At 40.2% G+C, this 23,937-nt stretch overlaps 2 protein-coding genes across 2 annotated transcripts in view; both read left to right on the top strand.

Annotated features, from left to right (window-relative positions):
- Window positions 1–12,587, top strand: part of LRRC1 (leucine rich repeat containing 1) — an 89,522-nt gene extending 76,935 nt beyond the window's left edge. Inside the window, exons 17-19 of the mRNA XM_090136272.1 lie at window positions 215–292; window positions 2,795–2,890; window positions 11,887–12,587. Coding sequence (XP_089992398.1) covers window positions 215–292; window positions 2,795–2,890; window positions 11,887–12,039 — 327 coding nt within the window. The 3' untranslated portion in view covers window positions 12,040–12,587. The remainder of the gene's footprint in view (window positions 1–214; window positions 293–2,794; window positions 2,891–11,886) is intronic.
- Window positions 12,588–13,901: 1,314 nt separating this feature from the next.
- The window catches only part of MLIP (muscular LMNA interacting protein), a 104,888-nt gene continuing 94,852 nt past the window's right edge, over window positions 13,902–23,937 (top strand). Inside the window, exons 1-2 of the mRNA XM_090136151.1 lie at window positions 13,902–13,916; window positions 14,836–14,946. Of these exons, the coding sequence (XP_089992277.1) occupies window positions 13,902–13,916; window positions 14,836–14,946 (126 nt within the window). The remainder of the gene's footprint in view (window positions 13,917–14,835; window positions 14,947–23,937) is intronic.

The raw sequence follows: 23,937 nt of genomic DNA, 5'->3' as shown, positions 1-23,937 counted from the left end.
GGTGTAAACAATTAATGACTTTTGTGCATTGTTGTGTGCATAGTCAATCATGAAAGCCTTTTTGCCTGTTAATGCTCTAAGACTCTAGTTTCTACTTTAGAAAATAGAGGCAGCAGAACAACACATGAAAATTAATCGCTTCCCATTTGCTTTTTACAACCAAGAACAATAGAAGAAACCGTAAGAGGTTTGAAATGTGTTCTTTTGTTACCAGGGAATTTTGATTACACGACTACCAAAAGATTGTCCAGCAGATGTGGCTGGGATGCAAGCAGGAGAAAGAGCGGCAGAGGTAGCTGTTTTGTTTATAAATGTAGTGTGTGTTCTCTTGTTGTAAGCTTTAATTCAAAGCAATCAGATATGGGAGCTGGAGATCTAGATTTAGACTTAGCTTTTCAGATACTTCCCAAATTATTATAAGGGCTACTCTGAAAATAATGCCTCCTATTTTATTACGTTGGCTCACAACATCAGAGGTGGATGTTGGTGGGGTGACAGTAAAGACTGAACCTTCCTGCCAACATTCTGTTACATTTTTTGCCATGTGACAGATGGCAGCAGAGAGGCACTCTGACAAAAAGGCATCAGACATGGAAGTGCATATGAAGCAAAGGTGTGTCACTGAATTCCTCCACATGGGAAACTTTGCACCCACTGACATGCATCAACTCTTACTGAATGTTTATGGAGACGAAATAGGGATGTGGGCACAGTGAGGTGATGGGTGGTGCATTCCAACAGTGACATAAATGATGCAAAAGACAAGCCATGTTCTGGATGGCCGTGCAGAGCTGTCACGCCACAAAATGAACATCCTTTATCAACTTATCTGGCAGATTTTGACCAGGGAACTGTATACAGAACTGGATATTGGCTTCAGTATGGTGGCAACATTGGATATTGCAGAGTTTGCAACAGATGGGTCCCATGAATGCTCACACAGGAATAGAAAGAATACTGTACGCAAGTTTGTCAGGAACTACTGAACCAATATGAGGCTGAAGATGACAGTTTCCTATTAAAGAAAAAGTGCAAGATGTAGTACGCGGCAGGGGAAGTGATGGGTATCTACTGTCTTTTGCAATAGTAAAGGAGTGATCCTTCTGGATTTCCTGGAACTCAGACCATCAACTCTAACCACTACATCATGATGCTAATTAAGCTGAAGGATCAAGCTTTCAGAGTCAGGCAAGAGAAGAAGACCACCTTTCTCTTGCAGCCTGGTAACACCAGACCCCATACCAGTTTGAAGACTGTGGAGCACATTGCTAATCTTGGCTGGACTGTATTACTGTATAGTCCGGATTTGGTGCCTTCTGGCTTCAATCTGTCCAGGCCAATGAAAGATGAACTGTCTGGGTAACATTTTCCTAGCAACAACGCCATCATAGCAGCTGTGAAACTGTGGGTCACCTCCCCTTGTGCAGATTTTTATGAATGCAACATGAAGGCTCTTAATCATCACTGGAGAAATTGCATAGCTGATGGTGGTGACTATGTTGAAAAATAGTGTTTTGTAGCTGAGAATTTGCACTATCAAATAGTGTGATTGTGTTCTTTTGTATCTCTTGCAGTTTCCATGGAAACTAATAGAAGGCATTACTTTCAGAATGACTTATGTCTGTTGTAAAGAAGCTAGAATGATATTAACTCTTGATATTCCTTTTTATTACATTCTGGTTTTCTGATCTTTATGTTCAATGTGCTAAACAAAATATTATTCACTTTAATGGCTGATTTGTAAAAGAGAATAGTGGCCTTGGTAAGCACACATGCAATTGTGTTTAGAAACTTTCTTATGGCATTGCATTAGTTATACTAGATGAGCTTATTGCAGGTCTTACAAATAAGTACAAACTATGTCTGCTTGCTTCTCCAAGGTAATTTTTGGTCAGGAGAGAACAGCTCAGAGTAACTCCACTGTTGGAGGAGGCTTACAGTGCCAAGTAATAAATGTGTCTCTCTGGCAGCTCCACTCCCCATCTTTTCTGATCACATTTTTTTCTGCACTCTGGCCTGCTCTTTGATTTTCACCAGGTGGGAAAGATAGATTTTGAGTTTGACCCTCACGTCCTGATAAAATTCTGGATCATTTTACCTTTTCCTTTTTAGAAATGGATTATTCATATCTATTTTTTTATTTTATTTTAAATAAGATGAGGGAGAAATGAAGTAACTTATTATTCATTTAACATCAATAGATCATAAGGAAAAAGTCAAGATTTCTAGTTATTGTACCTTTAACTTCTGAACAGTTTTTGATAGATACCTTAAAAATCAACAGATTTGCTCAGGTTCCTCTGTGAGGTTGCAATTCATTATTATTTTTGGAGTTACTTGAAATATACTATCTACTAATGTCTGTTAATGATGGAGGTCAAAAAAAAAAAAAGGAGAAATACATTCCATACTGTTCAGTCAGCTGTCCTACAAATAGTTGTTTTCTCTGTCTCCCACAAGATGGCAGAATTATTCATCTATTCAAAGACCTGACTTAGTATATGTGGGAGACAAGAAGGAATTAATTAATTCAGGTGAATTGCAGGAATCTGGTATTTTGACTATGATATGTTGTGTTATACATTCTTATTCTTGAACTGACCATTTCAGCAGTTCAAATATACAGTGTGTTCAGTAGATAGGGAACAAGAATTGCAAATTTATTTGCTTTTGTTGTGCAGCCATATGTAACAAAAAGGTTAGGTGTTTGTACAATCACCTGAGAGGGAGGGACTTGCTTTCCTTGAACAGCGTTTGGAATAAACAATGCATTTCTGCTGCTTTGTTTTTAAAGGGATCCCTAATTTCAGAACCCAACACACATGATGCTGGTCCTACTGAAGCTTCATCTAAAGGCAGCCCTTTCCAGACATTAAACCATGTCATAACAGTAAGTACAATGACCACAGCAAGTAACAAATCCTGCTAAACAACTGCATGTTGTCTGTCATTAATTCTATCTAGTAAAGATAGTAAAGACTGGCACAAAACTTTTGACAGGCTGAGTCAAAGGAGAGCGCGTACCAATGATCAGTGACCCTGCCATGTGTCCCTGGTGGTTGTCACTGCAGCCAGAATTCAACTTCTGGAAGTGCTCAGCTCCTGGTCAAGCACCAGCATAGCAGATCAGACCATACGAACCACTGTGGTTTGGAAGCATTAATAGTGATGTCTATTCCCATCACCTTAATTTGTTGCCAGGATTCTAACTGATGGAAAGAGCATCGTCCCCAGGGCTCCTCTTTTAGAAAGGAGAGATTGAGCTGCTACCTACAGGTGCTCGTTTTTTATGCTTTTGCTTTAAGAGGAGCTTACATTGCAGGCTAAGACTGCTTGCCCATATTTTAGCTGGTGTCAGACAACGTTACCCCTACCTTAAACATCTCTAAAAGAAATGGCTGAGACTCCAAAGTGTTTTTTAGAATTCTGATCCATTTTTATGTGATTCAGTAAAAAGTTAAGCTATCTAAAGACCTGCTGCACTCAGTCATCTGCCTGCACATCTGAAATTCAAGTTTTACTAGGAAGATACAATAGGATGAAGATATTTGAATTATAAGGTCAAAAAGCATCCCACTTGTACTGAGAATTAAGTCTCAGGCAGCAGCAACTGTGTCTCTTGCAGCAAATGCCAGAGGAATGCTTTGCTTGATTCCTCTTCTCCCAGCCTTTTTTGTCCTTTTCTAGCAATACCACTCACAACTCAACTAATGGTGAGAAACAAAAGTTCACGTTATATAAAAAAGACTCCAATCAAAGATCTATTTTCCTCTATGTTTTTGTCTTTTGTCTTTAAGATGCACTAATAAAGGTTGCTTCTTTACTTAGTTGCTTAAATAAATTTTTTATTTGCAGCTTCTGGTTCAACATCATCTTGTGAAACATTTAGACTAGTTTTATTTTACAATTGAAATGCTTCCATCATTTTCTTTTTTTTTTTTTTCTGTTTTTTTTTTTTTTTTGATCCAGCTGTACTTGATAGCTATTTCTGTATGGTCTTAACCAACATGGCAGGAAACATGAGGCTTCCAGTTAGAGCAATTGATGTCGGTAGGGCTGATTCGTACAGTGCTAGTGACCTGAATCTTTTGTAGAAGTTGCCTGGCTTTTAGTGTATTTAGCCAAAGAAAGGAAATGATCATTTCTTGTATTCCTCTTGGTAAAACAATGCAGCAAGTTTTCCTGCCTCTCCCCAGAGCCCTTCAGCTGCAAAGGGAGGAGCAGACAGACAAGACTATGGTGGTAATCTCAGAGCAAAGCACCCAGAGGCAGCCAACTGGCTGAAGATGTTTCAGCTGTCAAAATGAACGAGTTTGCAAATTCTTCTCTGGAGAAAAGTTGGTGTTTCTGTTTTTTATCAACATCTTTGTGCTGTAGCAAAATTGTGTATATTACTGCCTTTTAGCCTAGAGCAGGACATGTCAGTCTTATGGATTACGGGCTTTTCAGCAGCATCCTGCTGACTCAGGGAACTGGTCAGTGTCTCATCTCCCTCTGGCTTTACTCTGGTGAAATTCATCTTCATCCTAAGTAACTGTTATCTGGAAGGTGTTTGCAGTGCTTGCTGCTTATGGAAAACACGCTTTGCACAATTCAGATTAACAAATGGCAGCAGATCATTAAAACATGACAGAATCTTCTCCTTCCCTAGGAATCAAGGAAAGTTTGTTTCCTTTGTATTTCTATGTTTCAAGAGAAACTGAGTGCACTTACTCCAAGGAAAGATAGGAGAAAATCACAGTGACAAAGAAGTCAAGGGCTTCTGTTATTTTTCCTGCAACAGCTGAACTGTATGCTGGATGAGCTGTTGCAGTGCCTCTTTCTCCCACTCTTCCATGTCATCGCTGCTTCCAGCCCTCCAGCAGGGAATCTGTCTTTATCTATTTATTTTTACTGGATGTTAATAAACATCCCAAACATCCTTTTCACATATGTTATCTGTGGTAATATTGCTGTCTCTCATTTGCCAGCCATGGCCCTCTAGCCATTTGCTGCCATTTTCCATTCTATCTTCAAGCCTTCCACTCTGACATTACAAGAGATGATGCCTCTGCCACATTAAGGTTTATTCTCTGTTCTTCATGGGTTTAGTTGTTTACAGGTCTTTTAAAAGGTTCATTTTACTTCTTAACTAGTCCAGCCAAATCCAAGTTCAAATCCTGCCAGGTTTAAGAATTTTATGACTATGTGAATGAGCAGTAATTCATTGTCCAGGTAATGAAAACTTCTTTCACTCAGAGCCATTGTTTTGCAAAGGGAAAAACAGAATTGCCTTTGTTTTAACTTACAATTATTTTATAGAAATGTAGAACCCCAGAACTTTAATTACAGCTACGCATTTTTTGACATTCTGTGCGTTAAGACTTGATTCAGTTACATTAATCACACCTCAAAAATATGGAATCTGTTTATTTTACTTTTTCTAGTATGTGAATATGAAAATAAAAATATTTTAACTGAGCTTAAACCGAGTCTTTGGATTTTAAAACGGTAATCTTAAAATACAAATGTGCATCAAAATGTAGCAGATTAGAACCACAACTATCCACATGAAGCCTGTCTGTAAAATACTGTGTGCCTATCACAGAATCACAGAATGGCCAATGTTGGGAGCGACCTCAAGGATCATGAATCTCCAAACCCCCTGCCACATGCAGGGCCACCAACCTCCCCATTTAATACTAGACCAGGCTGCCCAGGGCCCCATCCAATCTGGCCTTGAACACCTCCAGGAATGGGGCATCCACAACCTCCCTGGGCAGCCTGTTCCAGTACCTCACCACTCTCATAGTAAAGAACTTCCCCCTGACATCCAACCGAAATCTTCCCTCCCTCAACTGAAAACTGTTTCCCCTTGTCCTGCAGTTATCTACCCTTTCAAAGAGTTGATTCCCCTCCTTTTTTAAGGCTCCCTTTAGGTACTGAAAGGCTGCACCTTTGTATCCTGCAGCCTTCTTTTTTCCAGGCTGAACAAGCTCAGCTCTCTCAGCCTGTCTTTGTAGAGGAGGTGTCTAACTTTGAGAAATTAAAAATCAGTGATACAGATGACCAAATATTGCAAGTAGTGCCCCATGTTGACTTTAAGAGAAGGAATGTTGCTTGGTTCTGAGATGTTTATTTTCAGTTCTCAATTTTTCTGTCTTCTGCTCACAGTACCTATATCCTGCTTTCCACTCAAACACTGAACCAGTTCTGCACAGTTTTTCTCCATCAAAATATTTTCATTCAAGCCCTGGCTAAACTTTTCAGTCAGCTTTATCTGACACTGAATGGAGACTGTTGACAGATTTCAGCATCTTTTTGCACCTAGTGATGTGTGTTATCATGTTGTCTTCTCTGATCTGTTTCTGGGACTATAAACATCATAACAATGTCTATACTTTTGACACTTGGAAATATATTAAATCCTTTAAATGTTTTAATCTAATAGTTCAGTTTAATTCTTAGTATAACTGCCCCATGAATTCCTTTAGATATTTTTTCATATAGTTCACCAGATATGAGTGTCATTTAAATCTAGGATTTTCTGGGAAACTCCAAGTAATTCAACTGAACTCCACCTTCCTTGCTTAGTGCCCCTCCTATGGTAGATACAAAACTGCCTGGCAAAAAAGAGGAAGGAACTTTGCTCTAAATATGATGTTCCAAATAGTGTATGTAATACTCACTGAGAAACTGATTAAATAAAGTTGAAAGCATATTTTTGCTACCCCAATAATAAGTGAAGAAAATACCCGATTTTAATCACAGCCTCTAAAAGATATTAATCCCACAGAGTACATTCCAGGAGACAGCACCTGGAGCGAGCACTTGCTGAGCACATTAAGCCTGTATGAAATCGTGCTAGGCTGCAACAGATCTGGCATCAAATCACAAAGGAGAGCTTGACAATAATGACCAGCTCAGGGAGGAAGAATGAGCTCCTCATCAACATCAGCTCAGGGCTCCCACCACTACTGCTGTCAGGATCGAGACAGTGCCTACAAGATTATAGCTCCAAAGCTCCTATGCAAGGCTTCAGCTGTGCTCACAAGTGCTGTAGCTGCTCAAGGGGCAAGGATGAACTGTGTCATCCTCCTCTGCACATTCCTCCTACCTTTTCTGCTTCCCCCTGGAAAGGGAAATTACTTCTTAATAACAAATACACCACAGTTTCATTAAACCTCTTTCTTCATCTCTAACTTATATTTTCTCTCTGTTTTCTTTTGGGGAGAAGGCTGCTGTTATGTACTGTCCCTGTCTTTATTGACAAAACTTTTATTAAAAAGAACAGTAGATATCACTTTTGTCTGAACCCTGGATAAAACGATCAGTTCATTCTCTTCTTTTCTTGTTGGGTATACTTTGGCATCTTTTTAAACTTTTTATTGAAAGTTCCACTGTATGCAACATAATTTAGGCATGACTGAATGCCCTCCTCCTTTCAGGTCAAGGAAGGAAACTTGATTTAGGCAGTTCCTTTTTCAAATACAGTCATTTTCAACTTCAGTCTTTTGCATCTAGCAAGGACAAGTTTTCATTGTTTGGTGAGAATCTTGAATTTCTCTTTGTTGAAACCTAAAGTACTATTGCCATCACCAGTGATGAAAAAATAATAAAATGAAGTACGAAATCACAACGTGATTCATGTTTATATAAATCCCTATAAATGCTCTCGACTGTGTAGATTTTTTTTCTCTTGTTTCACTAGCTGAAGTGTCCAAATAATAGTCTTAGCACTGGTGTCAATCAAAATTCTAGTATATGTACGATTTAGATATGGGAAGCTGAATTAGGCATACATACCTATTAAAGTTGTTTTCTAGCTATGGAATATTAAATAGTCATCTGCTTGAACTAGAGTCAAAACTAAGTCTGATTTTTCTTCCAAAAGACCAATCTAAATGCTTTTCTAATCCCTATTCTTCAAATTTGGGATCTTCCTTGTGTACTCTGGCTTTCCCCAATGGCTGCCTTTGTGCCATCGCTCTCAGCTTTAAGGAGATACTTGCAACTGAAACATCATAGCCAGTTGCATATTTATTCCTCTCCTGTGTCAAAATGAATTAATTCTTGCAACCAACACTGCAGATCGATTGACCTGACTTATTTAGACTGATTTGTTTCAATGCTTGTTGTAGTGGACCGTGTTTCAGTTGAAGGACTCTAACTTTCAATGGAGGATAATAAGTCCATAAAATGAGTGTCTGAAATAATTTGATTTTTACTGATGACCGATTATGAATAAAAATAAAATGCATCCCTTTTTAGTGTTTTAAGTCCTAGTGTTTATGTTGTAAAGTGCTATTTAGACTAAGAAAGATGCTAACAGGGCAACAAAAGAAATTCCTATAGTGAATACATTGGTTTTGATGCAGAATGTGTCCCTTTTCAAATTTACTTTTTAGGCACAGAAAATGTTTTTAAAGGGGAAATGGAAAACAGTAATTGGTTTAAAATAATTATACATTTTTTTCTGAAAAAAAAAACAACCAAACTACCACCCAACACTTATGGTTTTGAATTGATAATTCAAATTAATAATAATGAGTTGATGATGGAAAGTGAGTAGGAGGACTCTGCAATTTCAACAGAAATATTTTGAGCAAGCTCAGGCACTGTGTGGTAAAACTAATGGGGTAAAACAATGGAACACTGCAGAATCCTGCTTAAACTGTCCTCCTACACCAAGATTAACATTTTCTGAAGAATTACTGGTGGAAGATGGAAATGACACGCCTTCTTTAGGCAGGCGACTTTAGAGTTCAGCAGCCCATGCTGGAAAGGTTTTCTTTGTTCCCATTATAAATCGGTGTCTTGAACTGTCTGTAATGGGCACTGGAGACAGTTTGCTTCATTTTTACTGTGACATTTTTGTGTGTGTGAAATGTGTTCTCCTGTCTGAAAAAAAAAAACAACAACAACAAAAAATTCTAGAAGCAAAGCTTACCAGTTAAATAGGGTGAAGCTGTGATTAGTGAAGATAAAATGCAGAAACCTGAAAGCAAGCGCATAAGGAATCCCACTGGGATTCCGGGAAAAGAAGCACTGAGTGTGAAAAAAGGATTGTACTAAAGGCAAAGAAATACAATGAAAATATAGTTGTTGAGTTATCCTACTCTGCTTTTTCTTTTTGTTTTGTTTTGCTTTTAAAGTAACAAATCAGAACTGGAATTGAAAGGAAGTAGATAAAGCTTAGGTCATGATTTTGCTGCAGCCAGGGGGAATGTGAAGGTAGAGGTGGAGAGCTGTGGATTCCTAGGGAACAGCTGGGAGAAGATGGAAAACTCAAACTGGTTACAATATGATGGAGGTTTCTTATATCTGTTTTGTTGTTGTTGTTTTTTAAGGTCATGAATCAATAACTTTTGATGCTAGATGTAGAGGTTTGCGTTTCCTTTCACTGCAACTAATCTTGGAAAAAAGCAAACTCTGTTTCTTAGCTGAGTTTGCTTCCAGTCTTCAATTGCATAGGTGTCACCGCTCACAGCCAGGACCTATTACTGCTAACGATGTAGTTGTGAGGAAATCTGGGCTCCTCCAAATCCTATCAGGTCAATTAGCCACTGAGAAGAGAACAGCTAGGGTTTGGGAATGGTTAAGGTTAGTGTGGGGTTTCAGACAGAGAGTAGTAAAGGGGATGAGATGTGCAGAAAGCAGAGAGAGATGGAGGAGACGATTGTGCCAGGACCAGAAAATTTGGTTTGTTGTAGAAACTCAGTGATGTGTTTCTGAAACAACATTAGGTGAGTGTATGTGAGAGCTGTCATCTGCCTGGAGGATTCAGGAGTTGCAGTGGATTAGTGATGAGCCAGTTCTATTCTCTCCTCTTGGGAGCACAGATTTCCAGCCCTTGCAGCCTTTTTTAGGCTGAGAAGTCTCCACCACAGAAAGTTGATCGATCATTTGGCACCAGTTTCTTTTTACACACAGCAGGGTGAAAGACTAGATGGAAGACTTCCTCTAATGCTGCTTGTTTAATGAATGCCATCAGTACAGGTTCCACAGCAGTGTTGCACAAGCATGAACCAGTGGGAAGGTGGATGTCTAACAAGATATCATAGTCTGTTGCTTTCCAAGGTGGGGATGGGATGCTTTCCAAGGGCTCAGCTTTAGCTTAGGCTCTACAGGTGTGCGGTCTGCAGACCACATGTTTCAACTGTGGGTGTAGCAAAGGGAGTGTTATTAAAGAAATGAGGTAAGTTTTCAGGGAAGTTGTGAAAGCCTAAATGCAGCTTGCAGTGTATTGAACAAACACATGGAGAGATGCGAAAGGTGATTTCATGCCAGAACTTGAACATCCTGTGGGATTCATTCCTCCAGTGGCAATACTGTTAGTCTTGGATTTATGTTTCTTTCAGATTTAGTTAACTAAAAGAAAAATAAGACAATTTTTTATGATACCTCAAATGAATGATCTCTAAAATGAAGAATATGTCAGAGTGTCCTAAAAAACAGTCTCCAAAAGATCTTCGAGCCATATCAAAACTCTGTGTGTATGTGTATGATGATGGTCGCAGAGTGGGATACCTACAAGAACTTCATGTCACTAGTTTAAATTTTTAGAGTTAGGCCTCACTGACATTGGTTGTTGTTGGTTTTTTTTTTCCTTTTTTCTTTGTGAAGAAACGTAAATCAAATCCACTTTGTGAGTGTAAGACTTTGTCCCATAGTAGTATTTGAAAGTAGCGTGCAAAAAGCATTTTTCAGGAGACAGAATATTTAAAGAAGAGCTCTCTTAGTGAAGTACAAGGGCTGGTGCTGGCTATCACTGTAAGTAACTTTAGATAAGGCATGGGCCTCATCTCTGTTTTTTGAGGTGGTAGAATTCTGCAGTATGACTCAGTACACCCACCTGTACGTATAGGATATATACCTATCCATACAGGATATGCATTTGCTGTAGCACAAAGCAGCTGGCTGTCACTAAGGAAGAAACATCTGTTAGCAATGAACATATCAAGAGAAATGTCCAGTGGGTGGAGATCTTGTAAATGCTGTCAGGTGTGCCATGGCAGAAGTAAAATTTCCCAGTACTTCTGATCTATAGAGGGTTATTTAATGCTTCCAGTAATGTGTCCTCCTTAGTCTAAGCAAAAGAAGGAAGAAAGGAAGGAAAAAAAGAAAAAGGAGATATAGAGTGTTCAATAGAAATGGGAATGTAACTGAAAAATATGGCTGGTTTTAAAATTGGTTTGCATTTATGATATGTGAGAATCCAGCTTGACGTTGGTATTTTGGTGCCTATGTGTGGTGTGGCTGCCTGTGAGCTGGGTGCCAGGTCCTGTGCAGATGGTGGATCTCTGTGCATGTGTCATTTCCCAAATCAAGTGGTGTATGGCAAGGAAATAATGCATCAATGATTGAGTTTTATGGTGTCAACATTAAGTGCTCTTAGAAGGTCTGAAGAAATGGAACAGGATAACAGATACATAAGAACTACTGCCTTTCTTGAAAATTTTCTGACTACTGGCAAGGGAGACAGTTTATTACATATTATTATTTGCTCGTTAGGTGCATGAACTTACTGTTTTCTCTTTTATTATTAAAATTTGTTATTTTTAATTTGTATTGCTTTGAAGTGTATAGATTTTATAAAGTTATATGTGTGTGTAGTTTTCATATTTTCATACTTATATAAAAGATTGTTTTAAAACAGACAAATTTCCTTTCTATAGAAGCTTTTTAGAAGTTAGCTAATGAGAAGAAAACGCAGTTTATCTGAATTTTGCTTTAACTATCACTGCAGTTGTTGGCCTAGAACAGTTCGCCCCTCAGAAAGCCTTGTGGTGTTACATCTCTTATATATTCTTGCTCATTGCCTGTACCTTCATAATACCAATTTTAAACTCTTCCTTGGTTTTGATCTTACTCATTTTCTCTGCAATCTTTTGCATCTTCCTAAAGATACCTCGAATAATCCTCACGCGCCCTTCAACCTCTGATGAAGATACTGACCAGCTGCCCCCAGATCCAGATGACTTTGAGATGGAGGAGCCTGATGGCACAGAATGCCGCACCTACTCAGACTGTCTGAACAGCGCTTTTTATCCTCCCTAATAAAGTACTTTTTTGGTACTTTTGGAAAGAGTTTGTGATGATTATTTATTTTTTTCCAATTGTTCAACAGTATTTAATGTAGTACTGGAACCGCTATGCCTTACTTGTAGGTAAAACTGTAACAGAGGATGGATTTGAACTGGGGCGAGGGGAGCACAACCCGTGTTTGTGTCTGGTTGCTTTGAATTCTCCTTTGGCCAGAACCTGAGTGCTTGAAGCAGCGTGCTCTGCGTGGGGTGGTGTGAATGTCCCCACATGCTGCAACACCCTCCTGTAAGTGCGTTCTGTAGCAGCTAAAAGCAGTGATGGAAACAACAGATAATTTTCTACTCATCTGGAAACATGGTTGAAACCATTGTGTATATATGTGTATATATATATATTTCAAATCTTCTGTCCATTTTGTGTCTCTATAGCTTACCTCTTTGTCTACCTGCAAGTTCCTTTGAACTGTCCCTTTTAATGTTGTTTTCTATAAGAATAAAAAAATGTTTTCTGTCTTATAAATAGTGCTGGCTTTTTTTTCCCCCCACATAGAAATGTTATTTACATTGCAATTCTATATTTCATTAAAGTGTAATAAAGAATAGTTTCTCCGAGTATATATTGGTAACACAAATGTACATCGGATTTGAGTAGCATCTGCAAGTTAGTTTTTATGAGATCTCATAAATGAAGAAATCATCTTACACAGCTATGTGTCTGTGAGTGAACTGAGAAGCAATTTCTTACCCCTAATGTATTATTTCTCCTCCTGACTTGCATATATGCAGAACACCTTAAATTTGCCTTATTGCAATATTCCAGAATTCCATGTGAAAATATGTATAGGAGATGAGCATTGAAGAATAAATATTCACGTACAATTGTTGAACACTTTGATTCTTTTTCACTGCCTTTTAGATTTCTAACTTCTTTTAAGGAACCTACAGATAACCTTTAGGAATCTTTCTCGGGGGCTCTGCGATGCTGCCGTAACTCAGAGGTGACATCTTGTCCTGCTGGGTTGGGTTGTAAGGACTTCCTTTAATGTGCATAAAGTGTGCTTTGATGGTGTTTACTATTTGTACACAATTTCTTCTTCTGTAAAAATAATACAGTACTACACAGCTCAATGACCTGGTAGATCCTCGTTCTTTATTCATATTCTGGATGATTTCTGAGATGATCATTCATATATGACTTGAAGTGAGTGCTGTTAGCTGTCTTTACAGGAATTAGGAAGTTTCCAGGAGAGTACAGCTATCGCTTGGTTAGGTCGATATTTCCCACAGAGAAAATGGGTACTTTATTTTGAAAACATAGGTGCACAATAGCAGCATATCAAGATTTTTCTCACTTTCAGCTCATCCACTTACAGCTTTTTTCATTTTTCTGTGCATCAGCATTTTAATTGAAGATAATTTGTCAGCAGTAGGAGTATTAAACTAATTTTCATTCATTTACAAAACAAACACTAATAATAAAACCTGTATTATTTGCATGAACATTCCAATTTGAATTAGTTTAGGTGATGTCAATATTAGAAATTATATTAAAAAATATTTGGTAGTAAGTTACTTTCCAAAATGCTTGAGAGAGTGAGAGGGGCTATGCTAGGTCATTTCTCATGTGCTGGATCATGTTTTAGTAAGGATTTTAATTGTTAAGGATTTTAATTGTTGTAGTTTTAGTGACTGGCAAAATGGCAAGACTGCGTGCATTGGTTTTTGGATTCCTCCTATGGCTGTGGAAATCAAAACTTTTGCTATTAAAATAAGATGCTCTTAATGAGTTGCTGTCAGTATTTAGAAAACTTTTTACACTTGGATCTATCATCTTTTTGACCAGGTTTATTTTAAAGGCAGATTTCCTACTGCGGCATGGAGAATTCTGATGTAAGTTTTTGTTGGTAACAGTCTCTGTGGGCAAAAAAAAAAAAAAAGTTCACAAATGTATTGTAGAAAATGACAGAAGTACCTGGGCAAATGAATGGCTTACTTTGATCAAATAGTTTTGTGGGTGAATATGCCACCCCAGAAAACCAAAGCCTTGCCTACACATTTGAGGCTTTTCTTAAGCAAAATGTTCTGGTCTCTTCCATGGGAGGTGCTGGAGCAGGTAATGACATTTCACTTTTGTTCTACAAAGAAGGGATGCAGGTGGGGGTGAGAGCAGTGCTTATCAGCACTGAGTAATGTCACTTTCGAGGCTTTGTGTTTGATAAGAGTGGGCAGAGACAGATGGTGAAAGCAAGGTGTGGTGGGAGTTGGTTTCTTAAGGACAGCTCATATCCTGCTCATGGCTTCCCGGTGCCAGCTTGGACGCACCTGAAGAATGCTCATTGCTGCCTACACAGTGAGCACTGGCTTTCCTTAGGGGCTTCTTGTTCCCAGCTGTGAGATGTCTAAGTCAGCATGTAGTGCTTTCCTGTGTGTTTGGTTAGCCACATGCTGTCAATGCTATTTGTTTGTTTCTGGCTATGCAGGACGGCATGGCGAGCAGTACCACCAAGTATGGGGAGGGGGTTTTTCGGTGATACATCTATTGAAATATACCTTCCAATGAAATCATATGGATTGCTGGAATATAGCAGGCTCAGGCCTCTCAGACTCAGTTTACCTTAATGTTAAAAAATACATTTCTCTTTTTATCCTCAAATGTGTTCAGGCTTTCAGGAGAAAATTTTCCTGGGAGTCCCCAGCTCTTTGCACTCAATATGTCAGGCTGCTTCCTCACACATAAGGCAGAGCCTTGCTGTGCACGTAACATTTCCCACTGTCCACGCCTGCTATCCTGCTCTGTGAGTATTTACAGAGTGAGCAGGGAGGGCCGGGAGTGACGGCGGCAGCTGTGGGTGCTGTACAGGAACGTGGGCCTGCTGCTGCCAGGACCGGCTCCTGCCCTGGGTGCCCAGCCGCCTCTGAGGTAAGCGGCCTTTGTCCACGGCTTCCCAGCAAACCATGAGCTGAGTCTTGGTGCTTCTTGGGATGAGTGCATCACGAAGCTTTGGGCAACCTGCCCAGCTGGGAGGTGTCCCTGCCCACAGCAGCAGGTGCACGAGATGGTCGCTGTGGGCCCTTCCCACCCACAGTGCTGTGTTGGTGCCATGTGGGACGGGCTGGGGATCATGGGGAGGGCAGCGGGGTGGCACCTGAGCAGAGATGGAGAGCTCTGCACATTCGCTCTGCTCGACCGATAGCTGCAAGGCAGGGAGAGCCTACCTGAGGCTGTTTTTATTCTTTTAACTTTTTGGAATTTGTTGGTGTAAGCACATGGCAGAAGCCACCTGTCCAGATCAGACCTCAGAACTTATTGCTGAGGTAACTGCAGGGTTAGCTTTTTTTTTTTTTTTTTTTTTTACCTGAGACATGTATCTTAGGGAGGTGTCTTTGAGCTGTGTCTAGCAGGATTGAGCATGTCAAGGGCAGAATTAATGCATCTAATTGCTGAATGCTTATGGGAACACTGTGGGCTGTTATGTGGGCTGTTCTTGCTGGCAGTCCAGGGCTGCAGCACGGACAGGCTGGAAATGAAAATGTGCAAACCGAAAAAAAACCCACCCCAAACCTACAGTAGCTGTGTGAATGACAGCACAGCTCAGAGCGGCACACGGAGGTGATGATGGTCACCTGTGTCCTTTTCTGAGAACAAGAGATTAAGCGGGCACATCTGCTTCAATTCTTTATTTACACAGTGCTACTATTTTGGATTTTCAGTGGTTTCTTCTGACAAAAAAACCCACAAGCCTCTCCTGTCTCTTGGCCTCCTGTTAGGTCCTCTCTGAGAAGAAAAACAGGTGCTGAGAGAGCAGTGGCTGCAGTACAAAGGAATCATTGAAAATAACACGGTCATTTAGGCGACATCTGTACATGCGTTCTACTCAGCACCTGTTTACTGTGTTTGCCACTGAGAAGTAAAACAGGAAGTAAAAAGTTACTAACAGTGTCTTAGAAGGTCCTCAGAGTGAAATTACCATTATTCCCATGTAGGAATAAAAAATATAATCCCATCATTATTTTATATTATTTCTTGTAGACCATGGTCTTCTTCCAGATTTAATGCTGAAGCCCCATGCTGCATCAGGTGTAGCAGATAGCAGGGTGTCAGCCTTTCTGTGTTCCTTGTGCAGCAGCATCCAGGCCATGGAACAGCCCTGCATCCAGTGCTTCCTGATGGCATAAAATTGGTGCTGTGTTTTGTTGTATGCTCAGCTTTTTGCTCCTATTCCCATCACCGATGCAGTCTGCTCCACCTCACTAGTATTTGGACCATCTGCAGTGCACAAGGTACAAGTTACCAATCACTAGATATGGATCAGTTAGGTCCTTCCCTATCCCAGTATTTTAATTTTCACTTTTTTTTTCTTATGAAACTCTCTGTTCAGATTGTAGCAAACAGTGAAAGAGAAGGCATTAATTTTTTTCTTGTGTGGACTGTTAGAAACTTGTTGCAGCAATGATTAGGGAAAAAAAAAAAAAAAAAAAAGCAACCACTGTAAGACTGACTGCTCTCATCTGGAGATCTCATGATGGAATTGCTATGAGTAGTCACTTCAGAGCCACTTCCTTGGGTTGTTCTGTTGTGGTTGCTTTTGATGTCCACACAGGTGAACTGATACAGGAAAACAGTGAAAGACTGTGGAAGTGGAGAGGGCTGTGGAGGATGTGGAACTCCAGGCACCTGTAACAGTTCTGAAGAGCCAGCTGAGCACAACTGGCTGAGTTCTTCCATTTGAGATGCCCTTGTCCTTGCCAGTGATGGAAAACTGCCACAAATGGACAGATTAACAATAGTGGAGGTACTGTTGGTTTTCTGTGTGCTGTAGGGAATGGTGGTCATAGGGTGGTAGAGTTTTCCCATCCACTTGGCTGAGAAGGCTCTGGTTAGGGAAAGACCAGGGAGAAAACAGGGACTACCTTCCTGCCTGTGCTTAATTACGGGTGCTGCTCCCTGGAGGGGTTCATTTAATGCCTTAGGGACAAATTTGCCCCTTTACAACAGAGCAACATAACAGATTTGGATGAGATTAAGTGGTGCGTAGACATTATGCTTGTCCCTCGCCACAAAGATAAGATTGAGCTGCAAAGAGAAAATTTTGGAGATACGAACTTCTTGATAGTTTGCATTTCTGCCGAGGAGCAGACAAGCATGATGGCTTTCGTAAGGTGTATTGTGTCACCTCTTGTTCCCTTCATCCCGGCATTTCCAGGAGACTCAGCGGGGCGTATTTTTACTCCTGTGACATCAAGCATGTATTTATTCCCTCTGATTAATGCAGCCCATGTAGGTTTGGCTGGCTCTTTGTTGTGCTTTCCTGCTCTCACTGCTGCTGGCTGCCTTAACGCTTCTGAAAACAAAGGTAAAAGAGAGAGAAAAGAAAAACAATTGTCACCGCTGCAACTTTTGCTTCGTTCTGCGCACAATTTCAGAGCAGGAGGGCTGTAAGTTACCTTTTTTGTTTGTTTTCTTAGCTATTCATATGTAAGCTGTAGGGGCTGTTGCGTTGACTGCTTGAGCTGTCTCTTCTTCCTATCCAAGGCTCCAAAGGCCGCGTGAGTACAGCGCCTGTCAGGAAACAAGCAGGGTGGAAAGGAGTGTGCCTGGCTCTGGCTGTCATTTCCACACAGGCAATTGGAAAATGATTGATGGAAAAGGTTTATATTTATTTGTTGTTAAAAGAAGAATCTTTTACTGATGTGCCATGAGGAGGAGAAGGGAACCAAGTGTCTTGCCTCTGCTATGGATTTAGTGAGGCACTCAAATGCCAGTTTTATAAAAAGTTGTGAATTACATCACGATGTGCTTCTCTTCTGCAGTTGTTCCTCTTGGCTTCCCTGCCCTGAGCCAGACTCAGGTGCAACCACCTTATGCTGGACACACTGAAACCTACCTGCATTTCCAAAATCCGAGGTACCACGTCCTGATGTGATGAGCATACTCTGCATGAACACGCTAGGGTGGCTCAGTCCCAAACACTTTCAAAGAAAGATCAATAAGCACCATTTCAAAATATTGTTCGGTACACTTTCTGTCTCTGCATAACACATACAGTTATCATATTTGTCATTTTACTTGCTTAATAACCTCCATGAATAAAAGTTAGTGCTACTGAGACATAGCTATTCTTCAGCTCTTCATTTCCATGGGCTTTTTAAAGGTGAGACTACCGTAGGGGAGAGAGGGTAAACAGGGAGCAAATGGGGCCAGCAACCAAAATCCCTCCTGAACAAATTGCTGTGGTGCCAAAACCACATTTATTGTTATCAGAGGCAGCTGCCTGCCCTCTCTTCACAGTTCTATTTGTGAACTTTTGACGGCTATAAATGGAAACACACGCTGACCAGAAATCACCACCAGTGCTGCCTGAGACTCCTCTCTCCCAACTTCAAAAGTACAGTGACATCTAACATGTAAGCAGCCTCAATCACGTCTGCTCTCCATATTAGAATCGATTGATTTGTTTTTTTTCCCTCTGGGAAATGGAGTTGGGAAAACATGGAAGAAAAGGAAGAGCAGAATTAGAGGAAAAGCAAATGGTAAGATATGTCAGTAAGTGTTTGTTATCCTGTTTTATGGTGGGTTTGTTGTTAATTTTTTTTTTTCTAATTTAATGATAAGAAAGAAAGGCCAATCAGCTCTGGTACATATAGAAATATATTCCTTCTTCCTTTAACCAGTGACCTTGAAGAATAAAACTTAATTTTATATTTTAAATTAATTATCATGACACATTTCTGTGAAAATTATGGAAACTTGTCAGTGCATTTTGTGAGGTGCATGTGAATTGCAAAGACTGCCATCTAGTTCAACAGTGACTGTAGTTTTCTCATATTGTTTTGAAGGACTATTTCACATCTTTGCACATTACTTTTCACAACTTTAAGTCAATAAATGAAAGTGGAAATTACTTGTTTTCCTTTGGATCTTACTGAAATGAAGTGTGACCAAAATAAGTTATTAAGAGAAAGTGAAAACAGTCAAAACACAGTTTGTTGGTAATTAGTGTAGGCTTGAAACACAGTGTATAATGTGCCTTGCTTAAACAAGGTTATTTTTTTGATGTCATGAAAAGGGCATTTCTTTATTGACTTGGCACAGCTGTGAAGAAAGATGGCCATTATTCTTGCTGAAAAACAAATTAGCACTGAATTTTTTAGCACTTACCTTAGACAGTGGCGGTGTTGGATTGGTTTGGGTTTGTAGTGGGACGGTGATTGCTTTTGTTTAATTGTGATGTTCGTCTCTACTGGCCTCGTTCGAGTGAGACTTTGAAAACTTGTGTGTTAGCCAACAATTTTAAATAGGGTACATTGGGTAGGAGATCCGGGAAGTGCTGAAACGAAATAAGAACTTGGCCTTAAAATACCTTTTCTTTTTTAAGTATCTGAAAGAGCGCTGATGAAGCTTCAATTTGAATTCATAGTATGAATATTATGTTTCACTTGTAGTTTTTTAATCAATACATTAACATTTTAGACAAAGACTTTGTGTGTGTGGTTGATATGTAAAATATAAGGAAAACTCTTTGTAAGTAAAAGCAGTTACAAAACTCACAAAAGCTTCAGGAAAACCTTGAAAATCTTGTTTTAGCTCCTGTGGGGAGGATGCATAGCAGTGTAATTAGATAACAGTATTATCTAACTGCAGGTTGCATCCTGATGCATGAAGCATGCCTCAATCTTCTGATGACTTTGTGGGCATCATTTACTAATACAGAGAGTGGCAAACTGAAGTAAAGAGGAATCCCGCTGACCCAAGCCATCTTGATGGCTGTCATGGCTCTGTGCTGGCAGCAGAGGAATGCCCTGGCTTGATGTCCATCCCTCCTGTGCCTCAGTCTCCTGCCAGCCCAGTCCCATCCTTGCCTCTTCCTCATCCATCCCCTTCCTCTACTTTTCACGTTGCATGTTTAGTCTTAACACTTTTCATGAAGATTGACAGACAGTTTTCACTTTGTCCCAGTGTTTTTCCTGGTTTTGCACCTCCTGGGCTTTTATTGATTCTTCCCTCTTCTATTTGTTACATGCATACCAGTTCAATATTTGAACTCTGCATGGCATCACAGTGTCAATCTGTGATACAGATACTATATGTACATGTTGCTGATATATGTTCTCTTATTTAACTTCAATATGACAGATGCTTTAGGTATTTAACATAGGCACTGTGGAGTGTTTGTTTTCATTCTTCTAGCCTATAAACTGAATGATAATTTACATATGTATAATTGGATGATAGTTTATGTGTTTTTCATGTGTCATAGGAGCATAGGATAACTCAGGTGTGGAGGGGCTTCAGGAAGTCTCTACTCAACCTCCTGCTTAAAGCAGCTATGGAGTCAGGCCAGGTTTCTCAGGGCTTTATCCAGTTGGGTGTTGAAAACTTCCAAGGTTAGAGGTGGCACAGCCTCCCTCAGCAGCCTGCTTCACTTCTGGGCCATTCTTAGGGGAAAAAACTCTCATTTCAATTTATGTCTATTTGTGTTTTCTCCTGCCATCACTGCTGTGAAGATCCCTAGTTCCATCTCCTCAGTAATCTCCCACAGGCACTGGAGTTACTATTAGATGCCCACAAAGCCATCCCTTCTTGAGGCTGAACAAAACTGGCTCCCTCAGCCTCTCCTTCTATGGAAAAATCTCCAATCCCCACTGTTTTGGTGGTCTCCACTGAACTTGCTTTCATTTATCAAAGTTTGTCTCCTACTGGAGAGTCCAAGACTGGATGCCATGTTGTAGGTGAGATCCAGTGAGTGCCAAACACAGAAGGACCCTTGTGACCACTTCTTTGCTCCAGTTATGTTGTCTGTAGCATAGCACCCCACTGTTACCCTTGTTGGCCTCTGCACTGTTCCTAACCCACAATATCTTGCCAAGCACCGTTGCCCAACCATACATGAGCTTCCCACATCCAAACTACTCTTTCATATGGAAGAATCCTCTCCTTCTTATCTTCCTTAGCTGTTTTTCTGAGGATCTTCTATCCAGCCATTTCAACACTATAGCCATGTGATCTATCTTACCACATCCTAGTTATTTTTGCAGTGTTACAGTTCTGTGACCAGAAGGTTGAGGGAGGTGATTCTGCCCCTCTGCTCTGCTCTTGTGAGACTCCACCCGGAGTACTTCATCCAGGTCTGGGGCCCCCAGTGCAAGAAGGACACTGAGCTGTTGGAGCAGGTCCAGAAGAGGGCCAGAAAGATGCTGGAGGTACTGGAGCACCTCCCCAAATACAAGGACAGGCTGAGAGAGCTGGGGCTCTTCAGCCTAGAGAAGAGAAGTGTTAGGGGGAACCTAATAATGACTTTCCAGTACCTGAAGGGGGCCTACAGGAAAGCTGGGGAAGGAATTTTTACAAAGGCAGGTAGCGACAGGCCAACGGGAAATGGCTTTAAGCTGGAAGAGGGTAGACTAGATAGCAGGAAGAAATTATTTACTGTGAGGGTGATGAGACACTGGAACATGCCCACAGAGGATGTGGATGCCCCCTCTCTGGAAGCAGTCAAGTCCAGGCTGGATGGGGCTGTGAGCAACCTGGTCTAGTGGGAGGTGTCCGTGCCTGGAGCACGGGGCTGGAAGTAGATTATCTTAAAGGTCCCTTCCAACAGAAACCATTCTATGACTCTATGTATGTTTGTGTGCGTGTAAGATAAACATTGGTTTTATATACTTCGTAAGAAATATTTCTACCTGCTTACAAAAGAACAAAGACCCAATCCAGTCTGTTTCATCCTGAAAATATTCTGATTGCAGAATTGGAGCATTAACACTTTAACTCTCAGAGCACTATGTGATGTTATGATGTGGAATATTCAAAAACCAAAAAACACAAAACCATGACAGCACCTACTTAGGATAACCTTGCAGTTTTATAAACTAGCATTGCAGCTTTATATTCACTACTTTCTGTGGACGAGATAAATAATATGAAATTCTCTAGCGCTTCAGGCTATTTCACATAATATTTGTGAAATATCTTGTTAAAGAGTTCTTGTCCTTGCTTCCTGGAGAAAGATTCTCTGTCAGCCAGAATCCAGAAGAGATTCTTAGTGTTGAGCCGGCTGTGGAAATGGAAGATAATGGAGGTCCTGTTTTGTGACAGGAAAATGGAATGACTCACTGTCAAATAGATTGGACTAAGCAGATGAACTGAATTTTCCTTTTTATAGTTTTTGCTATTAGAAGAGCTCAAAAAGACAGAATAATTCTAGCATTTCCATATTGGATTGACAGCTTAGCTCAAAATAGTCTGTTTACATTCAGAAGTCCTCCTCCATTAATGCATATTGCATCTGTTATTTGAAAAGATTTTAATTATATTTCACACTTGTCTGTTTCCTGTTTGATCTCAGCTCTTTTCAGTAAAATGTAGCACATTAAGTATTGCATTTAAAATAATATGTATATTGGTATGGTAAGAGGGAACATTCAGTCTTTATACTTGCATACTATGCATATACTATGCATCATAAGTTGTTTTTTTGTTTGTTTGTTTTTTTGTTTTTGTTTTTTTACTTTCTCGATCCATTAAATATTGATAAAAATAATCATGTAGAGGAAATAAATTAAACCAAACAGATGCTTGAAACTAATGCTTGAAAGGGCACTAAGATAAGCTTTTGGATGTCAGCATGTACTCCGTAAGAAAGCACTGCAAGACTTAATTCAGAGAACTATCATCTGCTTTCTACAGAAAATGTTGAGATAGCTCAAACAGGATGAGGCAATGTGGATCAAACCCATCAAACTACATCAAACAATTGGTATTTTTACATCGTTAGCAACAAATGATCCAATCCCTGCCAAGATCAGATCCTCTCTGTGGAAGTGCCATGGTACAGACTCTTCCAAGGGGATGCTCCATTTCCTGAGGTTTACAACTTAAAGGAACCCAAATGGGAATGCACTGCTTAGTCAGAGAATGTTTAATATGTTTATAAATTTAAATAATTCCTGTTCATTTCTTGCTCTATAGGTAGTTTGTGACCTCCTCTTGTAGCTTCTGTCATGCAGCCAAGTTCAATAGGCTGAACCATCATCCTTATGGCATTCTGTGCTGCCATGTGTCAGATTTCAGCAGCCTCTACTGTAAGGGAGGATCGTGGGAGGCATTTTCAAATATCTTTGTGCTTTGAAGAGCAGGACTGAGGCTTTGCTGTGGCTTTGCAGAAAGAGACCAATAAGATCCTCGTACATCAGCAATCTCCTCTCAGTGTGCAGGTATAATGAGAAGGCTGAGACTGCACTTCAGCTACAGCATCACTGTTTCCTGATGAGAGGTGAGGTGTTGCAGCAGAGGTGAGGACTGCTCCAGCAGGTGATCACCATGGAGGAAAAACTAAACTTGGAGGCTGCAAGTAGCAGCATATTTTTATCACTACTGATGTGACATTACCTAGGACCAAAGCAAGTGAGAAGCACTGACTGCTGGTCTAGCCTCTGCTCTAATCCCTGACACTTAGCTCTCAAACTTCAGTTTACATTACCTTTTCCTTAATCTAATGCCAATCATGCAGAGGCATTGCTAGAATGCACAAAGTGGGCTTTGGATGCTTCAGTGGAAAAAGTTATCTTGGAGAGGTGTCGCCAGTGCATTTTTGGCTGGAGGTTCTATGAAACAGTACCATGCAATCTCATGCAGAGATTCAGAAGGGGAGGGAGTAGATTCCTGAAGAGACTTCAATGTGATGATGAAAGAGGCTTTTTATGAACAAATAATGTGTATTTGTTTTTTTTGTGTATTTTAACTTTTTGAAGTGAGGAGAAGTATGAGCCCCTGTAACAGCTGCATCAGCTGCTGCAATTCGAATGACTGCACTTTGAGAGAGGCAGCAAAAAAAGAAGCATGAGCACTGAAGTGCAGTCTGTGCTGATGGATTAAAAGTTCTGGAAAAAGGTTTCTCGGTACTGTAACTCTTGT

The sequence above is a fragment of the Phasianus colchicus genome, chromosome 2 (assembly GCF_987193195.1).
Source record: "Phasianus colchicus chromosome 2, bPhaCol1.hap1.1, whole genome shotgun sequence".
NCBI lineage: Eukaryota > Metazoa > Chordata > Aves > Galliformes > Phasianidae > Phasianus > Phasianus colchicus.
The sequence above is the reverse complement of the archived record's forward strand: the minus strand, read 5'-3'. Positions and strand labels throughout refer to the sequence as shown.